The sequence below is a fragment of the Mobula hypostoma genome, chromosome 10 (genome assembly GCF_963921235.1).
Source record: "Mobula hypostoma chromosome 10, sMobHyp1.1, whole genome shotgun sequence".
NCBI lineage: Eukaryota > Metazoa > Chordata > Chondrichthyes > Myliobatiformes > Myliobatidae > Mobula > Mobula hypostoma.
In genome coordinates this window covers 80648299-80675750 of record NC_086106.1, presented here as the reverse complement: position 1 = coordinate 80675750, position 27452 = coordinate 80648299, and the positions used below count along the sequence as shown (strand labels likewise).

The window sequence follows — 27452 nt, the reverse complement described above, 5'->3', positions numbered from 1 at the left end:
ACTGTACAGGGTAACAGTGAAGCTGCACATGGAGTACTGCATGCAGCTCTAGTTTCCTTACTTGAGGAAAGATATACTAGCTTTGGAGGTGGTACAGAAGTTGTTCACCAGCTTGATTCCAGAGATGAGGTGGTCAGTTGATGAGGAGAAGTTCGGCACTGTACTTGCAGGAATTCAGAACAATGAGAGGGGATCTCATAGAAACATATAAAATTATGAAAGGGATAAATAAAATAGAGGCAGGAAAGTTGTTTCCATTGGTAAGTGAGACTAGAACTAGGGGACAGGGGCATAGACTCTAGATTCAGGGGAATAGATTTAGTATGGAGTGAGGAGAAACTGCTTTACCTGGAGAGTAGTGAATTTGTGGAATTCTCTGATCAGGGAAGTAGTAAAGGCTCCTCATATATTTAAAACACAATCAGAAAGGTTTTTGCAAGGGAAGGGAATTAAGGTTTATGGAGAAAAGTCACGTTGGTGAAATGGCCAGATCAACCATAACCTTGATGAATGGCACAGCAGGCTCGCTGAGCCAGATGGCCTACTCCTGTTCCCATTTTTTATGTTCTTATACGAAAACATGCAAGTGGTGTTATAACTGGAATTTACCTGGACTGTGTGGGAGATGGCTAGACCTGCATAGGCTGGTGGAATCCTTCCATGCATGAAAACCATCATTGCCGACACTATAGTGATGAGTATGATACTAATGAGGTCCAGGCGTACAGCCAGCCATCGCATGCCACAACTGAATAGGAAATGTGGGCCTTGATTACAATCCAGCAGCTCTTGATACCTGAGAAAAATGGTGGCAGCAGGATTAGGAGATTGTCAAAATCGTGCATGTACTGCAGATGTACGTACCAAAAGTACTTTATGATATTCAATAGCTTCAGTGCTTATGTAAGATATTCCACCACTGGATGTCAGTAGTGTTTGTATTTTTTTAATTTACTGACTATGCTCACACACCTGCCAGCACAAAAATTGGTTTTATAAATTAACCAACAAAATGTGTCTAAAATAATACAAGTGCCTTACATATATTTATTCGAAGGATTTAGAAATAGGCATACAAACTGCCTTCACCTGAGAGTAATCTATTTTATTTAATTAGACAACATAATGTGGTTTTGCAGTTTGTTTTACAAAACACAAGTTTGAATCTACAAATATATATTCTTCTAGAGAATGCTGTTTAATACGATGCTATTTGCCTGTGATACTGCTGAAAGTAAGTTTTTTGTTTCACGTGCATACATTACTAAATGATAATAAATTTGACTTTGACATGTGTTATACCATGAGGGTATATTGTATGAAAAAAGAAAGGTGCTTAACAACCTTTTCCGTCACAATATATAACAGAAATCATACGTGAATTTATACACCTGTATGCACATCCATAAGCAGGATGTATACAGGTTTATAGTAGTTTCCCCAATACCTTACAGTTCAGAATGTGCAGGTTTCCTTACTAGTTCATGCTGTCCATTAATCTCAGCCATCAGAGGCCTGGATGTTAACATGGGGTTAGTGTTTATACAAGTGAGAGAAGAAAGCAGAGCTTTTGTCTTGATTGAGAAGTTTGCTTTTGACCAGGTGAGGAGATATGAATGTAGACCCAATGGCACATACCAAGAAATACCAATCTATGAACTAAAGGAGAATCGAGGACCACTCGTTTCTTCTGAACTACTTAGCTCATTCTCATTGCTACCCTCAAATCACTTCAGCTGAAGCTAGCAAAGCATAGCTTTCCACTGTTAAATCTTTAAAAGTCTCGTTTAATATTTAAATTTTCTATCTAGCTCTGTAGAGTGGATTGGCTGCCTGTCTATTGCCCAGCTCACATTAAACCTGTAAGAGCAGTGGGGAGTCAGTTGACCAGAGACAAGTTTGAGATCAAAAGAAAATGTTGTGATTGGTTAGATTTCAACAAGAACATAACCTTGGAGTCCCAAAAGGGAAGTCAAGTTTTATATTTTTGGTTCAGCAGTAAATAGAAATGCAAGTGCTTACTATTTAAAATAAGAATGTAAAATACTTTAGGTTCAGGGAACATACAAGGAGATATTTCCAGTCGATAGTCCTTAGTTCTGATGAAGGGTTGTCAACCTTAAATATTGACACAGCTTCTCTTTCCACCAATGCTACCTGCTATTCTACGTTTTCATTCTCATTCCTGAGTACTATCTATGTTCTCATTGTAATTTGTAGTTACCTGGGAAGAGACTGAGGGAGCCTGCCAACTCTCAGTCACTCAAAGACTACCCGTAGTGTAGGTCAATTTGAAAAGTCGCTGGAGTCAGATATGGGCAGTTTGCAAATAGACATAGAAGTAAACCCCAGTTTGAACTTGTTTTATGTGAAAAAGGGGAGATCGCAACTCAGCAAGAGGAGTTAAAACACAGAGAGTCCAGCAGGGGGTGGAAATTGAACTAAATTACAAAGGAGAACTTGGATTGTATGCTTGGAATCATAAATGCAATTGTAATCTGTACTCTCTAGCATTTCCATTGTATATTTTATTTTCTGTACTATTTACAAAATGCAATTCAAATATAAGCGTTACTGAATTCCAGATATCATACGTTATCCCAAAATCCATATATAGTGGACCCTCTCAGTTTTCCAAAATAATAAATGGTGAAAAAATGGAGCAAAGCTCAATTTAATAGAAACATAGAAAATCTACAGCACAATGCAGGCCCTTCGGCCCACTAAATTGTGCTGAACATGTCCCTACCTTAGAAATTACTAGGCTTACCCATAACCCTCTATTTTTCTAAGCTCCATGTACCTTTCCAAAAGTCTCTTAAAAGACCCTATCGTATCCGCCTCCACCACCGCTGCCAGCAGCCCATTCCACGCACTCACCACTCTCTGCGTAAAAAACTTACCCCTGACATCTCCTCTGTACCTACTCCCCAGCACCTTAAACCTGTGTCCTCTTGTGGCAACCATTTCAGCCCTGGGAAAAAGCTTCTGACTATCCACATGATCAATGCCTCTTATCATCTTATACACCTCTATCAGGTCACCTCTCATCCTCCATCACTCCAAGGAGAAAAGGCCGAGTTCACTCAACCTATTCTCATAAGGCATGCTCCCCAATCCAGGCAACATCCTTGTAAATCTCCTCTGCACCCTTTCTATGGCTTTATTTGTTTCTAAATAATTATCTTTTATTACCTCCACAAGTAAAGCATGGTTAAAATTGCAGACTTTCCTGAACTATGGAAAAAAACAGCAATGTGGTGACAAATTTTCTTTTAAAATGTAGCATGAATCTGGAGAGGCAACTTCGTACTGTATACCACCAGCATGAAATTCTGCTCTTTTACAGGGTTGGAACTGACAGCAAAAACTGGAAAATTTAAGGTAATAAATTGAGCAGTATAAAACAATATTGGAATCAATACATAATGAGGCCGAGTAACTCCATTCAAAGATAAAACTGTAGATGTTGTAAATGTGAAATAAAAACAAAGTCATCAAACATTAATTTGCCTGAAGTGCTGAGAGTTTCCATCATTTTATCGTCTCAGTACAATTTCTTTCAACCCTTCAATGAAATTTGCATAATTCCTATCCTGAAGGCTTTATTTGCAATTTTCTTGCTTTGACGACTTTTTGGATCAGCTTTTTCCAATATGAATTCCTACGCTCAAGTTGTAAAAGGAAATGACTATGCAAACTTGCTGCATTAAAATTAATTTTTCTGATCAAAGCTCCAGTTTAGTATCTCCATATAGGAGATTCACTTCTCAGCTACAATTACAGATGCATCCCAACTCTTCATTTATCCAACACCATGCCTTCTAACCCACTTAACCTAATACCTATACTTGGATTCAATTCTAGAGGAAGTACTATACAAGTTATAATTTTTAAATATATTCCTTTCTACAGCTCTCTCTGAGCATTTTTATGAGCCCCACTATGATAACCAGTAGAAATTCACTATAATTTATACATACTAATTGTGCTTTTTGTACAGGTAGTATATATTTTTGAAGAGATTGCATTTACTACTCACTTTTGTAGGAACTCACTTTCCTTGTCATAAGCATGAATAGTTGACAAACCTTGGATGCTGGAGGTAATGTGAGATGTCAGCAGTGACTGGCTGATACTATCCATTCTCTTAAGTTCACGAACTAAAACCCTGCCAAATGGATACAGAATATAACAAATCATTATTTATTGAAAACAAAACCACTGTGGTTACTTCAAATCTGAAAAAAACAATGTGTCAGAAATATCAGTAGAGCAAGCAGCATTATATGAAGAGGGAAACCAAGTTAGCGATGAAATACACACACACACACACACACACATGCACGCACAAAATTCATTGGTCACTTGCATTCCACTCTCCAATTATTATCTTATTTTCAAAAAGAAAATAGAAATTGGAGAGTGGAATGTAAGAGACCAGTGAATAATATGTCATAATACAGTCTCAAACCAGTTTATAACCATCTATTACTAAACTCTGGTGTGCATTGTTCACCTGTGAGTAAAGCCATTTCACACACACATCCAATTATTCAATGGTCCTAAATTCATCCTTTTTAATAGAATAGAAACTATCAGTTTTTTTTCCATTTCCTAGCTCAATAAATTGAAACTCCTGTGCATTCTGGGCTAAAATTAATCAACATTCTACACAATATTTTCCAAATCAGGAATATTCTTGATCTCTATGGGTTGGACCCAAGAAACATACTGGCCCTCGCTAGATTACAAATGCCTGAGTTATAGACACCCTGCACATACAAATAAGATCCTACAGGTATTGTTAAACTCAAAAGACAACCAGCTAAACACAAAGTCTATTGACTAGTAACCTTTCTGCAATAACTAAACACAGACTCCCAGGTTCAGTGAGGGAGGTAATTGAAAACAGATCCTTTGGAAATTGACCAGCAATTGTTTCTACTGATACTAGTCCAATGATCCACACTAAACAACGTAACGTGCACCAATACTTCGAGCCCACTGAAGCCGGCCAATGAGTGTGGGACATCCTAATTCCGCATCTTTGTAACCAGGCAGGGGAATACAATAATTAAATGCTCATGTTAATTGCCCCCATCAACACCATTCATTGATTCTGTGTATTATCTGAATTATGAACAAAATCGACTTATAGACTTTTGTAATAAAGGAACCTGTAACTCAGGCATGTCCTGCATTACATTAACGTAGTCCAAAATAATAACAAATAATAAAGTTATATTTCACTGTAGATTTATAGTTGTCAGTCTCTAGATGACTGTATCAGAATATAATTGATACTTTTGTCCATACTTCAATTGAATCATACACCTCTTTCATTAATTTGCTTTCAAAATAATAGCAAGGCTGTCAGAACTTGTAATTACAATGGAGAAAATCTGGCAGAAGCTGCTGAGAATGCACTTGCACAGAACCTGCTACCTGTTATATCCTGTTTAACCACGGGGTGCGTCACTTCAGCTTTTCCCAAAATTATCTGCATAAATTCATGAGAACTTCATTTATGAACCATGAAGCAAACCTCAATATTACATTTTGTTGCATAAGATGAGACTTTTTAGTTGCATGCTATATGTATTCTCATTTCCCAAAGTATTATTTCTTCACAATTCAGGGGGGAAAAGATCCTAAATATAGCTATATTGCACCTAGTTCCAGAATCTTAAGTGCTTAGTGAGAAATTCCATCTTTGAGTCTTTGACAGAATTTTTGTTGGCACCAGAAAATATTTTCCAGTATCAAGTTAGCCAAATGCTAAATAATAGTGCAATGCTATAGCTCAGCATTTTACATCACCATTCCCACCATCCTGATTGATAAGCTACAGAACCTGGGCCTCTGTAACTCCCTCTGCAACTGGATCCTCGACTTCCCAACTGGAAGACTACAATCTGTGCAGATTGGTAATAATACCTCCTTCTCACTGATGATCAACCCTGGCGCACCTGAGGGATGTGCGCTTAGCCCACTGTTCTACTCTCTCTATACCCAAGACTGTGTGGCTAGGCATAACTCAAATGCCATCTATAATTTGCTGATGATACAACCATTGTTGGTAGAATCTCAGATGGAGGCAAGAGGGCATACAGGAGTGGGATATACCAGCTAGTTGAGTGGTGTTGCAGCAACAGCCTTGGACTCAATGTCAGTAAGACCAAGAGCTGATTGTGGACTTCAGGAAGGGTAAGACAAGGGAACATGAATCAATCTTCATAGAGGGATCAGAAATGGAGAGAGTGAGGAATTTCAAGTTCCTGGGTGTCAAGATCTCTGAGGATCTAACCTGGTCCCAACATATCGATGCAGCTATAAAGAAAGCAAGACAATGGCTATATTTCATTAGGAGTTAAGAAGATTTAGTCTGTCAGCTAAAATACTTGAAAACTTCCCCAGATGTACTGCAGAGAGCATTCCGACAGGCTGCATCACTGTCTGGTATGGCAGAAGGGGCTTCTGCACAGGATCAAAAGAAGCTACAGAGAGTTGTAAAATTAATCAGCTCCATCTTGGGTACTAACTCCATAGTACCCAAGACATCTTCAAGGAGCGGTGCCTCAGAAAGGTGGTGTCCATTATTAAGGACCCCATCACCCAGGACATGCCCTCTTCTCATTGTTACTGTCAGGTAGGAGGTACAGAAGCCTGAAGACACACACTCAGTGATTCGGGAACAGCTTCTTCCCCCCTGCCATCCGATTCCTAAATGGACATTGAACCCACGAACTCTACCTCACTTTTTCCATATTATTTGTTTTTCCACTATTTTTAATTTAAATATTTAATATACATATATACTTACTGTAATTGATTTACTTATTTTTTCTATTTTTTCATCACTGTACTACTGCTGCTAAGTTAACGAATTTCAAGACACATGCCAGTGATATTAAACCTGATTCTGATTCAGTTCCCCAAATTTTGTGTCCAGTTTGACCGCTATGCTCTTAATTTTCTCATGAAGCAACAAGCTTTTACTTGCACATTTACCTGTAAAATATGATACTTAAAAATACAATTCTCAAACTGTATTATTTATCCTTTATAAAAATGTATGTCTTCTGTGACATCAAAGAGAATCTTACATTTATGTCAGGACTGTTTTGCCTGTGATGGTCATTTAGAGTCAAACTAAACTTCCAAGTGATAGATCATTCAGACCCATGATCTTCACCATGTTTCAAAATTTCCACTCAATCTCCATTACAAAGAAAAAACTGCATCCACTTTTCTTCTAATCTACACCAGCAGCTACTGAAGGTAATGACATTCGCCAGCAGTGCAGGCATTCATAGGCAGACTCTCTACAGAGATTTCCCTGGCAACCTCCTATCAGGAATACATAAGCAGATGACTATAATCCAGATGTCTCCCTTTGCCCCTTGCACAAGCAATCTGCCTTCTGTCAAGTGTTTGTTACCAGCCTGTCCAGGTCTCTCTGAATGTCATTCCTCTTCCTACATAAATCAGTAGCTCTTCCCAGTGGCTTAAGGGTGGTACTTGCTTCATTCTTACTGAGACTACAGCTGCAAGACTGCGAGTTGGCACCAGCAATATCTTATCTTATCTTATCAATAGAATAGTCTACCAGCTCTGATATTGACAAAGCATGACATGAAGCAGAGAACCCTAATAATACTATTCTGGATATCTCACAATTGAAGATTATAATCTTTGTGGGACTTTTAAAATTAACCTAAGGATGATAAACAACCATGTTAAAATTATCATAAAAAAAGCAATTTCTAGGCCATGGAATCTAACTCACCAAGATAATTAATCAAAATATAATGACTTTTAAATTAAGGTTATTAATATTTCAAATTTAATCTTAATCTCACATGAATTTTCCAAACTGTATTTTACTCATTGCAGTATGTTTAATAAGTTAGCTAAAACAGGTGCTTTTTACTTCGCAAACAACAGGAATTCTGCAGATGCTGGAAATTCAAGCAACATACATAAAAGTTGCTGGTGAACGCAGCAGGCCAGGCAGCATCTCTAGGAAGAGGTGCAGTCGACATTTCAGGCCGAGACCCCTCGGCAGGACTAACTGAAGGAAGAGTGAGTAAGGGATTTGAAAGTTGGAGGGGGAGGGGGAGATCCAAAATGATAGGGAGGGGTGGAGCCAAGAGCTGGACAGGTGATAGGCAAAAGGGATATGAGAGGATCATGGGACAGGAGGTCCGGGAAGAAAGACGGGGGGGGGACCCAGAGGATGGGCAAAGGGTATATTCAGAGGGACAGAGGGAGAAAAAGGAGAGAGAGAGAGAAAGAATGTGTCTATATAAATAAATAACAGATGGGGTACGAGGGGGAGGTGGGGCATTAGCGGAAGTTAGAGAAGTCGATGTTCATGCCATCAGGTTGGAGGCTACCCAGATGGAATATAAGGTGTTGTTCCTCCAAACTGAGTGTGGCTTCATCTTTACAGTAGAGGAGGCTGTGGATAGACATGTCAGAATGGGAATGGGATGTGGAATTAAAATGTGTGGCTTTTAAGTATGTGTGCCTTTTATATATTGGCGAGACCCGAAGCAGACTGAGAGACCGCTTTGCTGAACACCTACGCTCTGTCTGCCAGAGAAAGCAGGATCTCCCAGTGGCCACACATTTTAATTCCACATCCCATTCCCATTCTGACATGTCTATCCACGGCCTCCTCTACTGTAAAGATGAAGCCACACTAAGGTTGGAGGAACAACACCTTATATTCCATCTGGGTAGCCTCCAACCTGATGGCATGAACATCGACTTCTCTAATTTCCGCTAATGCCCCACCTCCCCCTCGTACCCCATCTGTTACTTATTTTTATACACACATTCTTTCTCTCACTCTCCTTTTTCTCCCTCTGTCCCTCTGAATATACCCCTTGCCCATCCTCTGGGTCCCCCCCCCTTGTCTTTCTTCCCGGACCTCCTGTCCCATGATCCTCTCGTATTCCTTTTGCCTATCACCTGTCCAGCTCTTGGCTCTATCCCTCCCCCTCCTGTCTTCTCCTATCATTTTGGATCTCCCCCTCCCCCTCCAACTTTCAAATCCCTTACTCACTCTTCCTTCAGTTAGTCCTGACGAAGGGTCTCGGCCTGAAACGTTGACTGCACCTCTTCCTAGGGATGTTGCCTGGCCTGCTGCGTTCACCAGCAACTTTTATGTGTGTTGCTTTTTACTTCATAGTTTGATGTCTGTCAGAAATCCTGACAGTTTAACCTAAACCCACCGTCTGCTTGGTGATATAATTATTTTACTGGCTATTGACGAGCTCATTTAGCTGATTCAGAAAGAGAAAATTGTTAGATTGCTTGATCATTATGGGCAGATTTATGAAGGCCACCTATGAATGTCACTGTTGGAAAATCTGGGCTATTAGCATGTTAATTCTGCAAGAGTAAATAAAGATTCCATTCCACAAATAAGAAACGAGAACCAGCTGCATGGCTTCTCTAACAGAACAATCTGTGCTCTCCATTGATAGATTTATTTACAGACGAAAATAAACTGAAGCAAAGTTACCTTGAAATCCTGTTGACAATCATGAAGATAATGCAGAGGGGTAACACTGAAATAAGAAACCATGGGAAGACAGCACTGACGATGCCAAGATAGAACAATATCAGAATAATATTCTGGAGTAACATTTCAGACTGAGTGGTCAGCCGCACATCCACTGAAAACAGAACATGCAGGATATATAACAATGAGAATTTTCCCTTATAAAAGAAAGACAATGCCCATTCTCAACAATTATTTACAGTGCAGATATGCAGATGAATTAAAGAGCACAGGCTAAGGCTCTAGATGCATTGTGATAAATGATGTGTATGGGATGTGAACATTATGGATAATGAAGTACATGCAAAGAAAACTCATCTGCAACTGTGGAAATCTGATTGGTTGAGGACTAACCAATCAGGAGGTGCGGATGACGGGAGTTGAGTATACATACCACCAGACTAGATATCCCTTTATTTCACTTCATGTTTTAAACCAATTAACAAACAGTATAATCTATTTTAATTGTAATAACATTTGGCTGTTTAACACAGCAGAGAAGATCATTGAGAAGATCTAATAGTCACTGAAAAAAAACTTGGCATTTTTGTACCTCTGAAGTGAAAAGGACAAAGGAGATCAATGCAACTGAACTTGCGAAATAAACAAACATAGGGTGGTTTGACTGCATCATTGATTTCCAGCAATGAAAGCAGCAGTCTTTATTTTCATTTATCACCTATCTTAACATAAGACATAGGAGCAGGATTAGGCCATGTGGCCCAATGAGTCTGCACTGCCTTTCCATCATGACTGATCTATTATTCATCTCGACCCCATTCTCCTGCCTTTGAAGCCCTTACCAAACAAGAACCTATCAACCTCCATTTTAAATATACCCAATTACTTGGCTTCCATAGCTGTCTGCAGCAATAAATTCCACAGGTTCACCATCCTCTGGCTAAAAAAATTCCCTCTCATCTTTTTTTCAAATTAGATGTTCCTCCATTCTGAGACTGTGCCCTGTGGTCTTAGACTCCCCCAATAAAGTAAACATCCTCTCCATAACACAAAATAATCTGCAGATGCTGGGGTCAAAGCGACACTCACAACACGCTGGAGGAACTTAGCAGGTCAGGCAGCATCCGTGGAAAAGATCGGTCGACGTTTCGGGCCGGTCCTGACAAAGGGTTCCAGCCCGAAACATCAACCGATCTTTTCCACTGATGCTTGCTGCCCGACCTGCTGAGTTCCTCCAGCGTGTTGTGAGTGTTGCAGCATCCTCTCCATGTCCACTCTATCAAGGTGCAAGGGGTTTCTTCTTTTATGTTACTGCGAAGGCTAACAAAATGGCTTCTTTATGTTATAATTAAAATAGCTTTTTTGTAATAATAACTGCGATGTAAGGAGTTCTCTCTCTCTCTCTGCTTGTTTGGATTATGTTATTGATTAGAGAAGGAACGAACCAATTGGGATAGATGTTATTCTTTCTTGTGCGTCTGTAAGCTATTGTTTGTCGCGAGCTTTAGGGCAGAAGACGGCGATGGGGGCAGAGAGAGGAGACGCGATGCTGTAAGCTGGGTGGTGGGATGGACCCTGAGCGGGAGTCTGAGGCCCAGGTCTTCGGCGAGGAGAGGAGACGAGATGAAGACAGACTCGTGTGGAGCGTCTGGTCGACCACCGTGGTTGGTCCCAGGCGGCGGGTCGAGGAGGTTGGAGGGGATCGAATGGTGGAAAGAGAACTCCGTTAATTGAGCTCCAACTGTTGTGCACGAAGTGGTTGAACTTTGATAAGTTTGGCGCCTTTTATATTTTATCTCTATTAATTACATAGTTCCAGTAAGATCCATAAAGTGTAATCACTTAATCGCCTATGGTGTATTGTCTGTTATTTGGCGGGGTGGGGTACATCACACAGCATCCACACAAACTTCATTACCCAGTTTGGCGGGGCCGAAGGCTGCTCCCCCTAGATGCAAGTGAGCTGAGCGAGCCTGAGGCTTACCGGGGGCTACAAAGGCCTTTCAATATTCAATGGGTTTCAATGAGATACCCCCCATCAGTCTTCTAAACTCCAGCAAGTACAGGCCCAAAGCCATCAAACACTCCTCGTCTGTTAACTCTTTTATTCCTGAGATCTTTCTCATGAACATCCTCTAGACCCTCTCCAAACCAACACATCCTTCATTAGATAAGGGGCCCAAAACTGTTCATGATACACCAAGTGTGGTCTGACCAATGCTTTATAAACCCTTAGCATTACATCCCCGTTTTTATATTTTAGTCCTCTTGAAATGGATGCTTATATTGCATTTCCATTCCTTATCATAGACTCAACCTGCAAGGGAACATTTAGGGAATCCTGCATGAGGACTCCCAAGTCCCTTTGCACCTCTGATTTGCTCCCAGTTTAGAAAATAGTCTATGCCTTTATTCCTTCTACCAAAGTGCATGACCATACACTACACTATATTCTATCTGCCACTCCTTTGCCCATTCTCCCAATCTGTCCAGGTTCTTCTGCAGACTCCCTGCTTCCTCAACATTACCTGCCCCTTGACATATTTTTGTATCTTCTGTAAACTTGGCTACAAAACCATCAATTCTGCCATCCAAATCATTGACATGTAATGTGAAAAGAAGTGGTCCCAGCACCAATCCATGCAGAATACCACTAGTCACAAGCAGCCAACCAGAAACTGCCCCCCCTTTATTTCCACTCTTTGTGTCCTGTCAGTTAATCAATCTTCTATCCCTGCTAGTGCCTTTCTAATAATAACATGGGCTCTTATCTTGTTTAGCAGCCTCACATGTGGTGCCTTATCAAAGGTCTTCTGAAAATCCAGGGAAACAATATCCACTGACTTTCCTTTGTCTATCCTGTCTGTTATTTCCTCAAAAGATTCCAACAGATTTGACAAGCAAGATTTCCTTTAAAGAAACCATGCTGACTTTGCCCTGTATTTTCATGTGACTCCCAGTTCCTCAAAACTTGATCCTTAATAATGGACTCCAACATCTTCCCAACCATTGAAGTCAGCCTAATTGGCCTATAATTCTGCCTTCCTCCCTTCTTAAAGAGTGGAGTGACATTTGCAAATTTCCAGTCATCTTCAACCATTACAAAGTCTAGTCATTCTTAAAAAATCACTACTAGTGCCTCTACAATCTCTTCAGCTACTTCTTTCACAACCTTGGAGTGTGGCCCATCTGGTTTATCTACCTTCAGACCTTTCAGTTTCCTGTGCATGTTCTCCTCATTAATTGTGTCTGCACTCACTTCTGCCCCCTGACACTTGAATTTCTGGCTACTGCTAGTATATTCCACACTGCAGACTAATACAAGATACTTATTGAGTTCTTCCGCTATTTATATGTCCTCCGTTACTACCTCATTTTCCAGCCATCCAATATCTTCCCTCGCATCTCTTTTACTCTTTATATATCTGAAAAACCTTTTGATATCCTCTTTGATAGTATTGACTAGCTTACCTTCATAATTCATCTTTTCTCTATGTATTGATTTTTTGTTGCCTTCCTTTGGTTTTTAAATGCTTCCCAATCCTCCAGTTTACATACTCCCTGCACTGGACATGTAATAATATTCCAGCAAGTACAGAGTCCAAGTTTTGTAAGACTATTCCAGCAATTACAGAGTCCAAGTTTTATAAGACTTGACTGAGCTGGGTTGTTTCCCACTCTACTTAGATGTTGATTTGACAAACAAAATCATTTCAAGCCTGTGCAGAAGTGGCCATACAAGTGTTCCCTGTGAGGTATTTATGGCTACAAAGTTATAAGTCATTTTTGTGACCAGTTCTCATCTATACTTGAGCTGGCCAGCCTTTCCCTACTGTCAGCTTTACACATGATGGATAGAAGCACTAGTTGGAAAGTAGAGGGAATGCATATTTGAGCTGTGCTAGGCAATATGTTAAAGTTATGACACAGTAATAAGATCAAATTTATGTGTACTCTTTATCACATTTCAAAACTGGGTCTTACCTTCATCCATATCCTTTGCAAACCTGTTCAGAATGCGGCCCAAAGGTGTTGTGTCAAAAAATTTCATTGGGCTCTGAAGAATTTTTTTAAGTAGAGCATCATGCAGCTTGGAGGAAGCTCGAAGTGTACACTGTTCAAAATGGACAAGACAAAATTACTAAAGGTTTGCAAGTACATATACTGCAGTAAATCTCTGATATTTCCATTTTCGTTGCTCACTATCCCTATCACTACAAGTCATCAAAAATATTTGTATATTTGATTCATAAATTGGATATTGCTAGCCTTAAGTTTATATGGTCCAATCAAGACTGTCTTCTTGTTGTAATTTACCCTAACTGTCTGGGATTTTTGCCTGCTGTTTATCCCAAAGACTTCTAGAATAAACATAATTTAATTAAACACATCACTCTTAATGCCTAAAATGTAAGACATCATCAGCAACTGTTTTTGTTGTCAGAGCAGAATTAAGAGATGTGAAATGCTTGAAAGTTCATGTGCAGAATACATAGCCCTCAAATTTTAATTTCTCAGCCATAGCAATTCTCCTGATTCAAAGTGTGAGCACTGGAGCAGAGAGATCAGAAAGGAGAGGGAGCAACACTGAACCAAATGCAGATATGTGTTACTTGTGCTAATTTGGCATTAGAAAACTCTTTACATTTCTTGGAAAGACCTGTCCACATTGTTTCCCCTCTCTATTATGAACAATTATGTCTCAGGATACATAAATTCCCACTCGTTAAATATGAAATTCCCTAGGAGAGGAAGTTATCCAACAGGAGTGGCATAATTTCATCATGGCAATAACCATAACCCTAATTCATGACATTGGGATTGGGGGGTGGTCAATACTGTAACACCCTTGGCCCTCCAACCATTACTCATCACTTCCAGGTTTTACTGAATACAGCAACATGTTCATTGATCTTACTAATTCAGGGAAAGGAAAAGCAGTCCCTCACAGTGTATGAGGATTTACTCCTAAGCAGGCTTTATCATTTACTTCCGTGAAATACTTAGTGAATTTATCATTATGCTTAAGTGATGGGATGGATTGTTTTGGTTCAGATGAGATAGATGAATATAGCTTCATGCTAGAAGGGACTACAGATATTGATGAAATGTGATGGGATGATTTAGTAGCGTCAGCTGCACAGCACTAGACCCAGAGTAAGACTGAGGCGATCATGGAAACGATTAAGAAGGAGGAAATAACACACACTCACCACTGTGATGCTATTGCTTTGCACTTACAAGAGGGGAAGTCTTAAAAGCTCCCCTTTATTTTCGAGATGTAGCTAAGAAAATAGATGACCTAAGAATGGGGTATCACATCTTCAGTGATACTTAGCATTGAAACAAAAAATAAGTATTTGTTGTCTAATCACAAACAAGAGAAAATCTGCAGATATTGGAAATCCAAGCAACACACACAAAATGCTGGAGGAACTCAGCAGGCCGAGCAGCATCTATGGAAAAGGGTACAGTTGACATTTCAGGCCGAGGCCCTTCATTAGAACCGCCAGTTCTGATGAAGGGGCTTGGCCCAAAACATCGACTGTTTACTCTTTTCCATAGATGCTGCCTGGCCTGCTGAGTTCCTCCAGCATTTTGTGTGTGTGGCTAAGTATTTGTTGTGCTTATAATACTGCAAAAAATTTCCTGCAAACTCCTAAAATTCTTTTTTTACTAAGGAGCTTGTAACAGTCATTAATTAATCATCTCCTTTATATAAATTTATACTGGTGTACAAGTTATAATTAAAAAGATTTATAAGTTCTTACAAATAAATAAATTCAGCACCTTAACAAATATGTATCCACGTAATGTCTTGAAGAGGAGTACAGCCAACATGGATGAAGCATAAACCCAAGTGTAAAAGTTATGATTTGGATGGTCTCTCATGCTATTGCTTATGTAGGTCACATTACCCTTAGTCACTGCTGTATTCTGAAAAATAACATTCAAAGAATATCTTAACTGCTCAAATTACAATACTGTATTGAGGCAAACAATGCTGTTGTTCTCAAAGCACTGATATTCTGACATGTACGATCTGCATTCCACACTTAATTTTGATTTTTCTTAGTGTTGCAGTACTGTTGTAGTCTAAACACCTAATGTAATACAGTTTTCTAAGCTCTGGCTTGTGATACAGGATTTGCTGCTTTATATCATTTTATTTTAATTTACAAATTACAAGTTAATATCACTATATGCATGATAGTACGTTTCAACAGATAGTATTATGTAAACTTTTAAACCAGATTAGATAGAATAAAGTTATTGTATTTGAAAGTTAAAATCATTTATCAAGACATTTATAGTTAGTTCTGCACATACAATGTTATCGCACCATAAAATAACTCACCCCACTGCCCTGATTAATCCAGTAGCTCAGCCACCAGTTACTGAAAGCTATGCTGCCAGCAGTCAGCAGGAACAGAAGAATGTTCAGAAGGAAGATGAAAGTACCTCCTGCAGCTTTGATGTAAATTCCATAAGTTGACCAAGACACAGAGCCACCAGCTTTTTCCTCTGCTTGCAAAAGCTGGTCTGGTAGCAAAAAAATTAAGTATCAACATGGTACCTCTTGTTAACAAAGCTTTACTTTTATGTAACACTGAATCAATGTATTTCATTGCAATGAAAGTTGCAATTGACTTTGTGTAAATACATCTGGATAGCTCAGTGTCTGAGGCAAACCTTTTGCTTTAATGTCGAGGATGGCTGGAGAAATAATCTGCACATACAATATGTCTCAATGATCAACAAAAGGCATATTAAAATAAAAGTACAACAGAAGTGTGTTCTTCATTTAACATTTTCAGATGAAGCACATTGACTTTATACAGTCCAAATAATGCAAGGAAAAAGAAACCAATTCCTTAAATCAGGGATATTTTGGAATTTTTTTTGTAATTTAAGATGGGTCATATCCATTTTGAATTGAGTATAGTCACTGAAAGAGAAGTGAAGGAAAGTATTGGTAACTATAGTCTTTAATGATAAATTTACAAGAAACAAAAGAGTAACCTTTAGAAGGAGAGAGGAAGAGAGTCATAGAATCACACAGCAAAGAAACAGGCCCTTCAGCCCAACAAGTCTGCGCCAGCCATCAAACACCCATCTACATTCATCCAATGCTAATCCTATTTTATTCTCCTCACATTCTTATTAATTCCATCCAAATTCTAACAGTCACCCAACACTGGGGCAATTTATAGTGGCAAAGAACACTGCGATAATTTCAGGGAAGATAACTGTGGGAAAGAATTTGTATAACTTCAATGCTAGACACAGTGATCCTATTGGTAAACAGATAATATTAAACTAAATGTGACCACAGCCCCAAACTATATAAGTGTAAATAAAATGTACATCAGTGATGGGTAACTTGGAAAGGAGAGATGATTATGCTATGAATTTATGCCTTTCAGACTTCTTTATGGCCCAAGAGGAAAGAGTACAGTGTTTTTCAGGCAGAAGAATCTAAGTTGCAAACCCTTCCTCCAGCTATGAAACACCTTCTCCATCAACCACCATTTGAGCTCTCGTCTCATCAACTACCACTGGACCACCAAATGCCCTTCATGTACCTACAACCAAGATCTCTCCCACTGGCACTAAATTCCTCTCACCAAGCTACTGTCAGTTGCACTCCACCGAATTATCATCTGCTCCACCCATACCACAAAGGACACCACAGAAATCAGGAAATCTTGCTCACCACATTTAAGACTCCCTCCATGGGATTTGGGTCCTCACCCAAATGAATAGAAACCCTATAGCAATTAGTGATATCCTTTTATTCCTATTGTCCCGGTAGTTTTCAGTTTTAAAATCTAGGCTTCTTGCCTGAAAGGCCTCTAATCACAGGGAAGAAAATCAGGGAAACCAACTTTTCCAGGTTTCTTGATCTCATAACAGTTCCATCCCAACTTTCTGCCCATATTCCGAGAGAAGAAAAAACCTTCTACCATCCTAAATTAGGCAATTGAATAGGAAGTAAACAGAATATTGGATAAAGAAAAAGAAATTGTAGTACATACAAAGTATTGGAGAAACTCAACAGTTCAGGCAGCACCTCTGGAAATGAATAAACATTTTGGGTCGAGACCCTTAATCAGGACTGGGACCCTTTCCTGGTCCTGATGAAAAACGTTGGCCAGAAACATTGTCTGTTTATTCATTTCCACAGATGCTGCCTGACTTGATGAGTTCATCCAGCATTTTGTATGTGTCACTCTGGATTTCCAGCATCTGCAAAATCACTTGTGTTAATGATTTGCTATGTAATATCTTTTTCCATCAATGGAGCTCCTTGCTAAAATGTTAAACTGATAGGAAATATCATTTCACTTGCTTTAATAGAAACTGCATATTCTATTTCTGTATGAACAGGGCAAGACATTGGAGAATGAGAAATATGAAATTTGTAGAGAGAATGGCATACTATAGAGACCAACAAATTACATAAGCTCTGTTGACGGTAAATAAAATTATTTGGGAAACTAAATGAGTTGTTACTCAATATTCGCAAACAACAGGAATTCTGCAGATGCTGGAAATTCAAGCAACACACATCAAAGTTGCTGGTGAACACAGCAGGCCAGGCAGCGTCTCTAGGAAGAGGTACAGTCGACGTTTCAGGCCGAGACCCTTCGTCAGGACTAATTGAAGGAAGAGTTACTCTTCTTTCAATTAGTCCTGACGAAGGGTCTCGGCCTGAAACGTCGACTGTACCTCTTCCTAGAGACGCTGCCTGGCCTGCTGCGTTCACCAGCAACTTTGATGTGTGTTGCTGTTACTCAACATTGCTAGGTTTTCATGACGGTCAAAAATCTTGCATGCTATAATGAATCTGGTCTGTTGTTAAAAGTTTTGTATTTTCATAGATTTTATATTAAATACCTTATTAAAAGACATAAAACTACAATGCATTGTTTTTTTGTTGTTGTAGGAGCACAACATTTAAAATAGAGGCAATTTTCTTAATATTCCACAAAAGTGTGGTTTCCTGGCTTCAAAATTTTCTAATCCAGTCATAATATGTTTCACTTCACAATGTCACCGTGATAAAATAAAGTTTTACTTTTTGTGTCAGTAAAGAAGTTTATATTCTGTCTCTGCTCTGAAAAGTGATAGTTACTACTACCAAAATAGATTTCCAGCTAATGCCTACCAAGCTCTGAGCCTACAAAACTAAAAGTTCTTTAATGTACTTTACACTGATTAATATGAGAGGTTCTACTAGAGTGCTTTAGATAACTTAATCACCTTAAATAGACAGCAGAACTCCTTTATAAGGCTGTTTGGAGAGAACTGATCCAAAAGTGATTTCCAAAGAGGAGACACCATTAAATTATCAATGAAGATATCACAGTTAATGTTATATTTTAGGCAATACAACATTTGAGTCCACAAGCATTGTTTTTATTTAGTGGCGATTTAAAAAGCCCCTTAGTTAGTGAATGCTGCCTGAACAACCTCTTCTACAAAGATCATAATTTAGTAGACAGCCTTGCAAAGAAATCTGCAGTACTCAATACGGAGAAAGAATACTTCAAAGTTTATTACGGAAGTCACATTACTGTTTCACTTGCCCTCATGTGTTTCTTCTTCTGGAAAAAAATCCCGACTAATTAAATCATCTGATGTTTCGCCATTCACCTCTTCATCAAACTCCTTCTCATTGTTGAAATCTTTTACCATCTCTACTCTGGGCTCCAAGTCTCTGGGTTTTGTCCGAAACAAATAACTTAAATCACCCTCGCTCCACTCAATGCTGTCCTCATCATGCAGTTGGACAATGACAGGCTTCCTTCGAAATGCTGCAGATTTTTTAGCATTCACCGTCACTTCCAGATTCTCTTCAACGTCTACCTGCCTGCTGTCCAGTACTTGTTCTTTCATGCTCTTTTCTTGTTCTGTTACTAGACTGACCACCACTTCTTTATTCATTTCAGCACTGTTGACATCTTCTGTAAGATTCATGCTTATTAGTAATAATAATTGGTAAAATTTATATGTAACATGTAGAAAACAAATTGGCAACATAAATAAAGATGGAAGGAATACGACATTCCAGCCATGATCTGGAACTTTGGTCTACAATTCCAACCTCTTAATAAGTGTTACATAGCATAAAATCGACAATTTTTGTAGACTTTGCTACTGCACATAATTCATCCATCTTCCAATTATTTAAAACAGTATCATTTATTTATCTAATCATTCACTAGCGGGACAATTAGTGGCAGTCCATCAGAGAGGCCATTGCTCACTAATAACTTTAACAGTCAATGTCAAATTGTGCAGTCTTCACATCAAGTCTGACTCCTTGTCAAGTTGATATGCATCTGTGAATAATATTTTCCAGTATTTGCTAATAGGTCTCCTGATCTTTCTTTGTTTACGAATTTTTTTTAAAAAACTGCAGATGCGAGAAATCTGAAAGGAAATCAGAAAAGGGAAAAATTTCTGCAGTTCTGATGAAGGGTTGCAGTTTCTCACTCTATATATGCTGCCTGACTTGCTAAGTCTTTCTACCATTTTTGTCTTATTGTGTTTTCCTGCTCAGGTTTGTTTTGGTCAAGTGTATTTGACATACCCTCGATTGATTTACTAATCAAGCAGCAATTTGCAGGAAATAATATTTTTCTGGGTTTGAAATGTTAAATACATGTTTTATATTGATTTCCAGTTCATATCATTTGTGAACATCACTATCCTCATGGTGGAACACAAAACAGCTGAAACTTTAGAACTAAAAGAGCATAGTACATTTGAATGCACCTTGCCTTCAAGCATAGTTTTGCATGATCTATTGGATGGACATGGTATATAATTTAGAATTGTTTTTGTATCTATAATAAGTATCACCAAATGACAAGCTGACAGGCCATTCACCTGATGATTCTTTGTGTAATACTACTGTGAAAAATGCTATGCTTTTTCACATAGTACTCAACAATATACTTGAATAGATAAATAGCTTTGGGAGGAAGCTCTTTGAGATGGAGCTAACTATGAAGAAAGAGGAAGTTAAATCTGGTCTCCATGTATCTGCACATGTGCATGGAGGAATAAATTGCAATTTACAGAAGCATATTATGTGCACACATCATCACTGTCTGCTTTTGCTGAATGTGTCACATAAAGTTTTATTGCTTTTGTTAGGGGAAATGAACAATTGAAGAAATAGATGGGACCAACATCACCTTGAAAAAAAAATCATGGTACATATAAATGCTACATTATACAACAGAGTTTCTAGACACTGCATTTATTTTTGGTGGTGAAGTTGTACAGTGCAATACCAGGTAAGTATGGCCCAAACTGAATGAGGTCCCAGAGCATCGTTGCTCTGTGAAGACCTGATTATCCCAGGAGTGCTCAACAATTGTTTGAGCTAATTGAAATTCAGAAATTAATTTATAGAATATAGCACAGAATTTTTCTGTATATTAACCAGCATGGTAGTAAAAGGAAAGAGAACCCAGGTTACACTTTTTTTTTTGCATCTAGGTTAACAGACATGTGAAAACTAACATTAAAAAAGGCCATGGATATTAAATGGTTAAGCTGATTTGAGGTACAATATTCTACTTACTGAGGGAAAATATTGAAAGATGATTGTAAGGTAATATTATGATCTATCAAAAAGTCAGGTTTGTTAAACCAAATGATTTTTTCATTTTGCAAAAAATTCTCAAGGTCATTATTTATGAATCTATAGTCACTTGCCTCTGTTCTTGTCTGGGTCCATTGCTCGATATGCTTTGCTGGAATCAACATGACTCTGTTTTGACATCACTGGTAAGCTCTGGACAGAATCACTCACTCTCGTATCACTCCCTTGCTGTTTGTTATATGACCTGCTTCCATAAACCCTAACTTGGTACATGAAGTCTCCCTCTGACACCACCTTGCGAATCACTACAGTTCCATATCCTCGACCTGATGAGAAAGAACTTACTAAAATATTTTCATGCAGAGAATACCCAGTGTTGTGCATTATTACATTTATAACCAAATGAAAGAATGTCTAATAGGGCAGATACCTGATCCATCAAATAATCAGATCTGTAGGCCATAAGAAGCAGGAGAAGAGTTTGGCCATTTGAACATTGCTGATTCGTTTTCCCTTTCTCCCTTGCTAATGAAGGACTCATCAACCCCTGCTTTAAATATACACAATGACTTGGCCTGCACAGACGTCTATGACAATGAATTCCATATTGACCACCCTCTGGGAAAGGAAATTCCTCCTCATCACTGTTCTAAAGGGATGTCCTTCTACTCTGAGGCAGTGCCCTCTGGTCCTAGACTCTCATTATTAAAAGCATCCTCTCCACATCCACTCTATCTAGGCTTTTCAGTATTTGATGGGATTCAATGTGATCCCCTTTCATTATTCTAAACTCCAGTGAGTACAAATTCAGACCCATCTGATGCTCCTCATATGTGAGCCCTTTAATTCCAAGGATTATTATCATGAACCTCTCTGAATGTCAACACACAATTTCTTAGATATAGGGCCCGAAGTGACTTACACCACACCAAGTGTGGTCTGACCAATGCTTTGTAATGCGAGGCGTTATATCCTTATTTTTATATTCTTGTCCTCTTGACATGAATGCAAACATTACACTTGCCTTCTTTACTACCAACACTACTCATCCTGCCTGATAGCCTTTAAGTAATCCTGCACTGGAACTCCCAAGTCCTTTTGCATCTCAGATTTCTGAATTTTTGCCCATTTAGAAAATGGGCTACACCTTTATTCGTTCTATCAAATGCATGATAATACACTTCCCTCACTGTATTCCATCTGCCACTTGTAACATCTCATAATCTGTCCAAGTTCTTGTGCAGACACCCTAGTTGTGTGAGAATTAGAATTTCAATCTTACATCCATCCCACAACATGAGTGAGTAAAAATCTTTGTGTTATAACTCCATTGCAATGTACAGACATGTGAATTTAAAAGTCTAATGGTTTGTAAAGAAGCTATCCCGCAGCTTGTTGGTCCTGGCTTTAATGTTGTGGTAGTGCTTGCCAGCGGAAGTAGCTGGAACAGTTAATGGTTGGGGTGACACGTATCCCTGATGATCTTCCAGGCCTTTTTTCTGCACCTGCTGCTATAAATGTCCTCAATGGAGGGAAGTTCACATCCATAGATGCATTGGGCTGTCTGTACCACTCTCTGAAGTGCCCAGCAATCAAGGTTGGTGCAGTTCCTGTACCAGACGGTGATACAGCCAGTCAGTATGCTCTCAATGGTGCCCCTGTAGAGGGTCTTGAGGATTTAGGGGCCCATGCCGAACTTCAGTTGCTGAGGTGGAAGAGATGCTGTTGTGCTTTTTTTTGCCACAAAGCTGGTGTGTACAGTCCAGGTGAGATCATTGGTGATGTGTATATTGAAGAACTTGAAACTACTCACCCTCTCAACTGCAGACCCATTGATGTTGATTGGGGCAAGTCTGTCTCTGTTCCTCCTGTAATCCACAATCAGCTCTTGTTTTTTGGACATTGAGGGAGAGCTTGTTATCCTGGCACCTCAGCAGGCTGTCTCATCACTGCTAGAAATAAGGCCGATCAATGTCGTGCCGTCTGTGAATTTGATCAACAGACTGGAGCTGTGTGTGGCAGCACAATCATGGGTGTACAGGGAGTACAGAAGGGGACTCAGGACACAACCCTGGGGGGCACCTGTGTTGAGGGTCAGACGGGCAGAGGTGAGGGACCCGATCCTAACCATTTGTCGGTGATCTGATAGGAAGTCTAGGATCCTGCTGCACAAGGTGGGGTGCAGGCTGAGGTCCCTGAGCTTCCTGTCAAGTCTGGAGGAAATTATGGTGTTGAATGCTGAACTGTAGTCCAGGAACAGCATTCTAATGTATGCTCCCTCCTCTCCAGATGAGCAAGGATGGTGTGTAGTGTTGTAGCTATGGTGTCATTGGTAGACCAGTTTCGTTGGTAGGCAAATTGTAAGGGGTCCAGTGTGGGTGGTAGCATGCTGCAAATGTAGTCTTTAACCAGTCTCTCAAAGCATTTGCTAATAATTGAGGTTGATGCAACAGAGCGCCAATCATTCAGGCATGCTACCTTTATTTTCTTAGGTACAGGGACAATGATGGACGATTTGAAACAGGAGGGCACTACATACTGGGAGAGAAATTAAAAATGTCCGTAAACACACCAGCCAGCTATTCAGCACACACTTTGAGCACGCACCCTGGGATGCTGTCCGGCCCCGCTGCCTTGTGGCTATTAACACGATGGAATGTCCTACGTACCTCAACCTCGGAGATGGCCAAGGTGCAGGTCTCATTGGCAGCTGTCCTGGAGGGTTCTGTCCTATCAACCTCGAATGGAGCGTAAAAAACACTTAACTTGTCTGGGAACAAGGCAGCAATGTTAGCTGTACTGGCTGTACTTCCTCTTGAAGTTCGCGATGGTGTGCACTCCTTGGCATATGCTGCGTGTGTCATTGTCACAGAGTTGCGAATGGAGTTTGTCCCTGTGTTGCTGTTTTGCCACCTTGATGGCTCTACGTAAATCATAGTGGTATCTCTTGAGCTTGTGTTGGTCTCCAGAGGTGAAGGTTTTATCCCTTGCATTGAGAGCAACACACACTTGAACTATTTATCCAAGGCCTCTGATTTGGGTGGACCCAGACCAATTTTTGGGGAACAGTATCTTCAAAGCAGTTTCAAATGAAGCTTGTATTCGGAGAAGTTCTCAGCTCAAAATACTTCCCAGATGACGCTATCAAAGCGTCATTGAGTCTGACTGGTTGGAATAGCAGTGGATAGTTTTCACTACGGCCACTTCCTGTTTCAATTTCTGCCTATAGGTGGGCAGGAGAAAAATGGTGGAATGGTCAGACTTTCCAAACGGAGGGTGGATAAGTGCTTTGCAGGTATCGCGGAAGGGAGAGTAGCAGTGGTTGAGTTGTGTGCTCATCTTGACGTGTTGGCAGAACTTTGGGTAAGCTCAACACAACCTGCCTCCACCTATCTTTGTATTGTCTGCAAGCTTTGTCACAAAGCCATCAATTCTATCATGCTGATCAATAACATAACATGTGAAGTTGCTGATTCAACACCATTCCCTGTGGAATCAGTCAACCAGAAGACGCCCCTTTTATACCCAGTCTGCTTTCTGGCAATCAGCCAAGTGTCTGTCCATATTTTTCCTGTAATACCATGGGATCTTATCTTGTTTAGCAGCCTCATGTGCAGTACCTTGTCTAAACCTTTAGCCTATTTTATCATGAGCCTCCAAGTACCCTGAAACCTCATCCTCAATAATAGACTCTGACTCCTTGCCAACCATGACATCAGGCTAGCTGGCCTATTACTTCTTATCTTTTGCCTCCTTGACCTCTTAAACAGTGGAGTGATATTTGCGATTTTCCAGTCCTCTGAAACTATTCCAAAATCTCGTGATCCTTGAAAGATCACTACTAATGCCTCCACAATCTCTTCAGCCACCTCTTTTAGAGCCTTAGGATGTGCTTGATCTGACCCATGTAACTCATTTACTGTACCTTCAGACTTTTCAGCTTCCCAAGCACATTCTTCTTAGTAATAATGACTACACTCACTTCGCACCTTGACCTTCACGAGTTTCTGGCATACTGCTGGTGTCTTCCACAGTGAAGACTCACGCAAGATCTTATTCAGATTGCCCTCATTGCTACATCTCCAGCATCATTTACCAACAGTTCAATATTCACTTTTACTCTTTATATATCCGAAAAAAATTCTATAATCCTCTTTTAAATTATTGTTTGGCTTACCTTAATATTTAATCTTTTCTTTCCTTATTGCTTTTTTAGTTTTCTTCTTTTGTTTTGTTTTTAAAGCTTCCTGATCCTTGAGCTTCTTACTAATTTTTGGCACAATTTGTGCCCTCTCTTTTGGTCTTATGCAGCCTTTGACTTCCCTTATAAGCCATGGTTGTCTCATGCCCTCTTTATAATGCTTCTTCTTCTTTGGGATGAACCAATCCTGTGTTTTCTGAATTATTCCTAGAAACTCCAGTCATTGCTGCTCCTCTGTCAACCCTGATAGTGTTACCTTCCAATCAACTTCAGCCAGCTCCTCTCTCATGCCTCTATAGTTACCTTTACTCCATAGTAACACCAGTACATCTGATCTTAGCTTTTTCTTCTCGAACTGCAGGATGAATTCTATCATATTATGATCACTCTCTCCTAAAGGTCCCTTTGCCTTAAAATCCCTAATCAATATTGGTTGATTATATGACACCCAATCCAGAACTGCCTTTTCAGCAGATGGCTCGACCCGAATTTGCTCTAAAAATCCATCTCGTAGACATTCTATTAATTTGTTCTGTTGGGATCCAGCAGCACCAGTTTTCCCAACCTACCTGCACACTGAAATCTCCCATGACCATCATAACATTGCCCTTTTTACTTGTCTTTCCTATCTCCCTTTATAATTTGTACCCAATATCCATGCTATTGTTCAGACGTGTGTATATAACTCCCATTAGGGTCTTCTTATCCTTGCAGTTTCTTAACTCGATCCACAAGGATTCTACATCTTCAGATCCTATGTCACTTCTTTCTAAAGATTTGATTTCATTTTTTTTTACCAATAAAGCCACTTCACCGCACCCCCCCCCCCCGCCTACCTGCCTCTTTCCTCTGGATATATTGTGTATCCTTAGATGTTAAGCTCCCACGTGATCTTCTTTCAACCATGACTCTGAAGATTTCTAACTGTGCTACAAAATCATCTACCTTATTACATTTCTTCAAGTACTTCTCTGATTTGTTCAACTTCAAATAGCATCAGTTCATCAATATAAAGTCACATGGGTAAATTGTGATTAGTACTAAATATCTTCATTATACAGAACTAGATTGCAAAATGCACTCTGCCTCAGCATTCCTTAATTGTGGAATATTTAAAGCAGAGATAGCCCATCTCGACCATCAAGGAACATGGGCCATTGAAACTATTGTGCCATTCTCAACCTTTTTGCCCTCAAGGAACCCTTGAAATAATTTTCAGGTCTCAGGGAACCCCTGCGTAAAAATTATTATATCTAGACCTCACAGTACGTTAGCGTGATCAGTAAGTTGTAGATATAATAATCCAAAAATAATTGTCAATGATCTTTTGAGTTCAGAATGAATTTTTAGCAAATCTTTCTTGAAAAAAACAAGTAGTTAAGCTTAGCTTACCTTTCTTGAAATTAATCTTTATTTCCCTTTCATAAATTTTTAAAACTCATAAGGTGAATATAATAAATTTCTGTTAAATAACTGACTTAAGCTAAAATGGGATTTAATTTTTCAAAAGGTAGGCTTGATGGATTTAATTTAAATAAAGGTTGCAAATTGATTGTAATTAATGTTATTTACAACATGAAAATTTATTGGCAATGTTGAATAGTAAACACCATCAGCCAAAGCAGAATGACTAAAAATATAGCCTAATACACAAATTTATACAAGACTTTGAAAAACATTTTCTTACTGAGTGACATGATCAGGCTCAAATATAGGCCTAGTGTGTAAAACCTGTGCTTGTTTTTTGCTGTGCAAATACTCAATTCTGGGTCGAGCTTGAGATAAGCACACACGGATTTCACCTTCAACTGAAATGAGTCTATTTTTAACATGGCTCTTGATGTTTGTTAAACAAGAAGAAACTTGCTCACACACATAATAAGTTGAAAACTGCAGCAAAATGTTCATTGCTTTCCTATGAATGGCAGGATTCTCTTCTTAAGGAATCAGCACTTTTAGGTGTCATACGGCAGTGATTTGTAGTTTTAAGTGTCTTTTCAATTTTGCTGGAGCCATTGCTGCATTTGTGAGTTGTTTGCCACAGACTAAGCACAATGGAAAAGGACAACTTGGATTACCGGTCCACGTAG

At 39.3% G+C, this 27452-nt stretch overlaps 1 protein-coding gene across 1 annotated transcript in view; it reads right to left on the bottom strand.

Moving 5' to 3' along the window:
- The window catches only part of LOC134352556 (ATP-binding cassette sub-family C member 5-like), a 155937-nt gene that overhangs the window by 23548 nt on the left and 104937 nt on the right, over nucleotides 1-27452 (bottom strand). Inside the window, exons 18-23 of the mRNA XM_063059812.1 lie at nucleotides 15897-16081; nucleotides 15329-15475; nucleotides 13523-13652; nucleotides 9539-9692; nucleotides 4043-4171; nucleotides 610-796 (exon numbers count right to left, since the gene is read on the bottom strand). Of these exons, the coding sequence (XP_062915882.1) occupies nucleotides 610-796; nucleotides 4043-4171; nucleotides 9539-9692; nucleotides 13523-13652; nucleotides 15329-15475; nucleotides 15897-16081 (932 nt within the window). The remainder of the gene's footprint in view (nucleotides 1-609; nucleotides 797-4042; nucleotides 4172-9538; nucleotides 9693-13522; nucleotides 13653-15328; nucleotides 15476-15896; nucleotides 16082-27452) is intronic.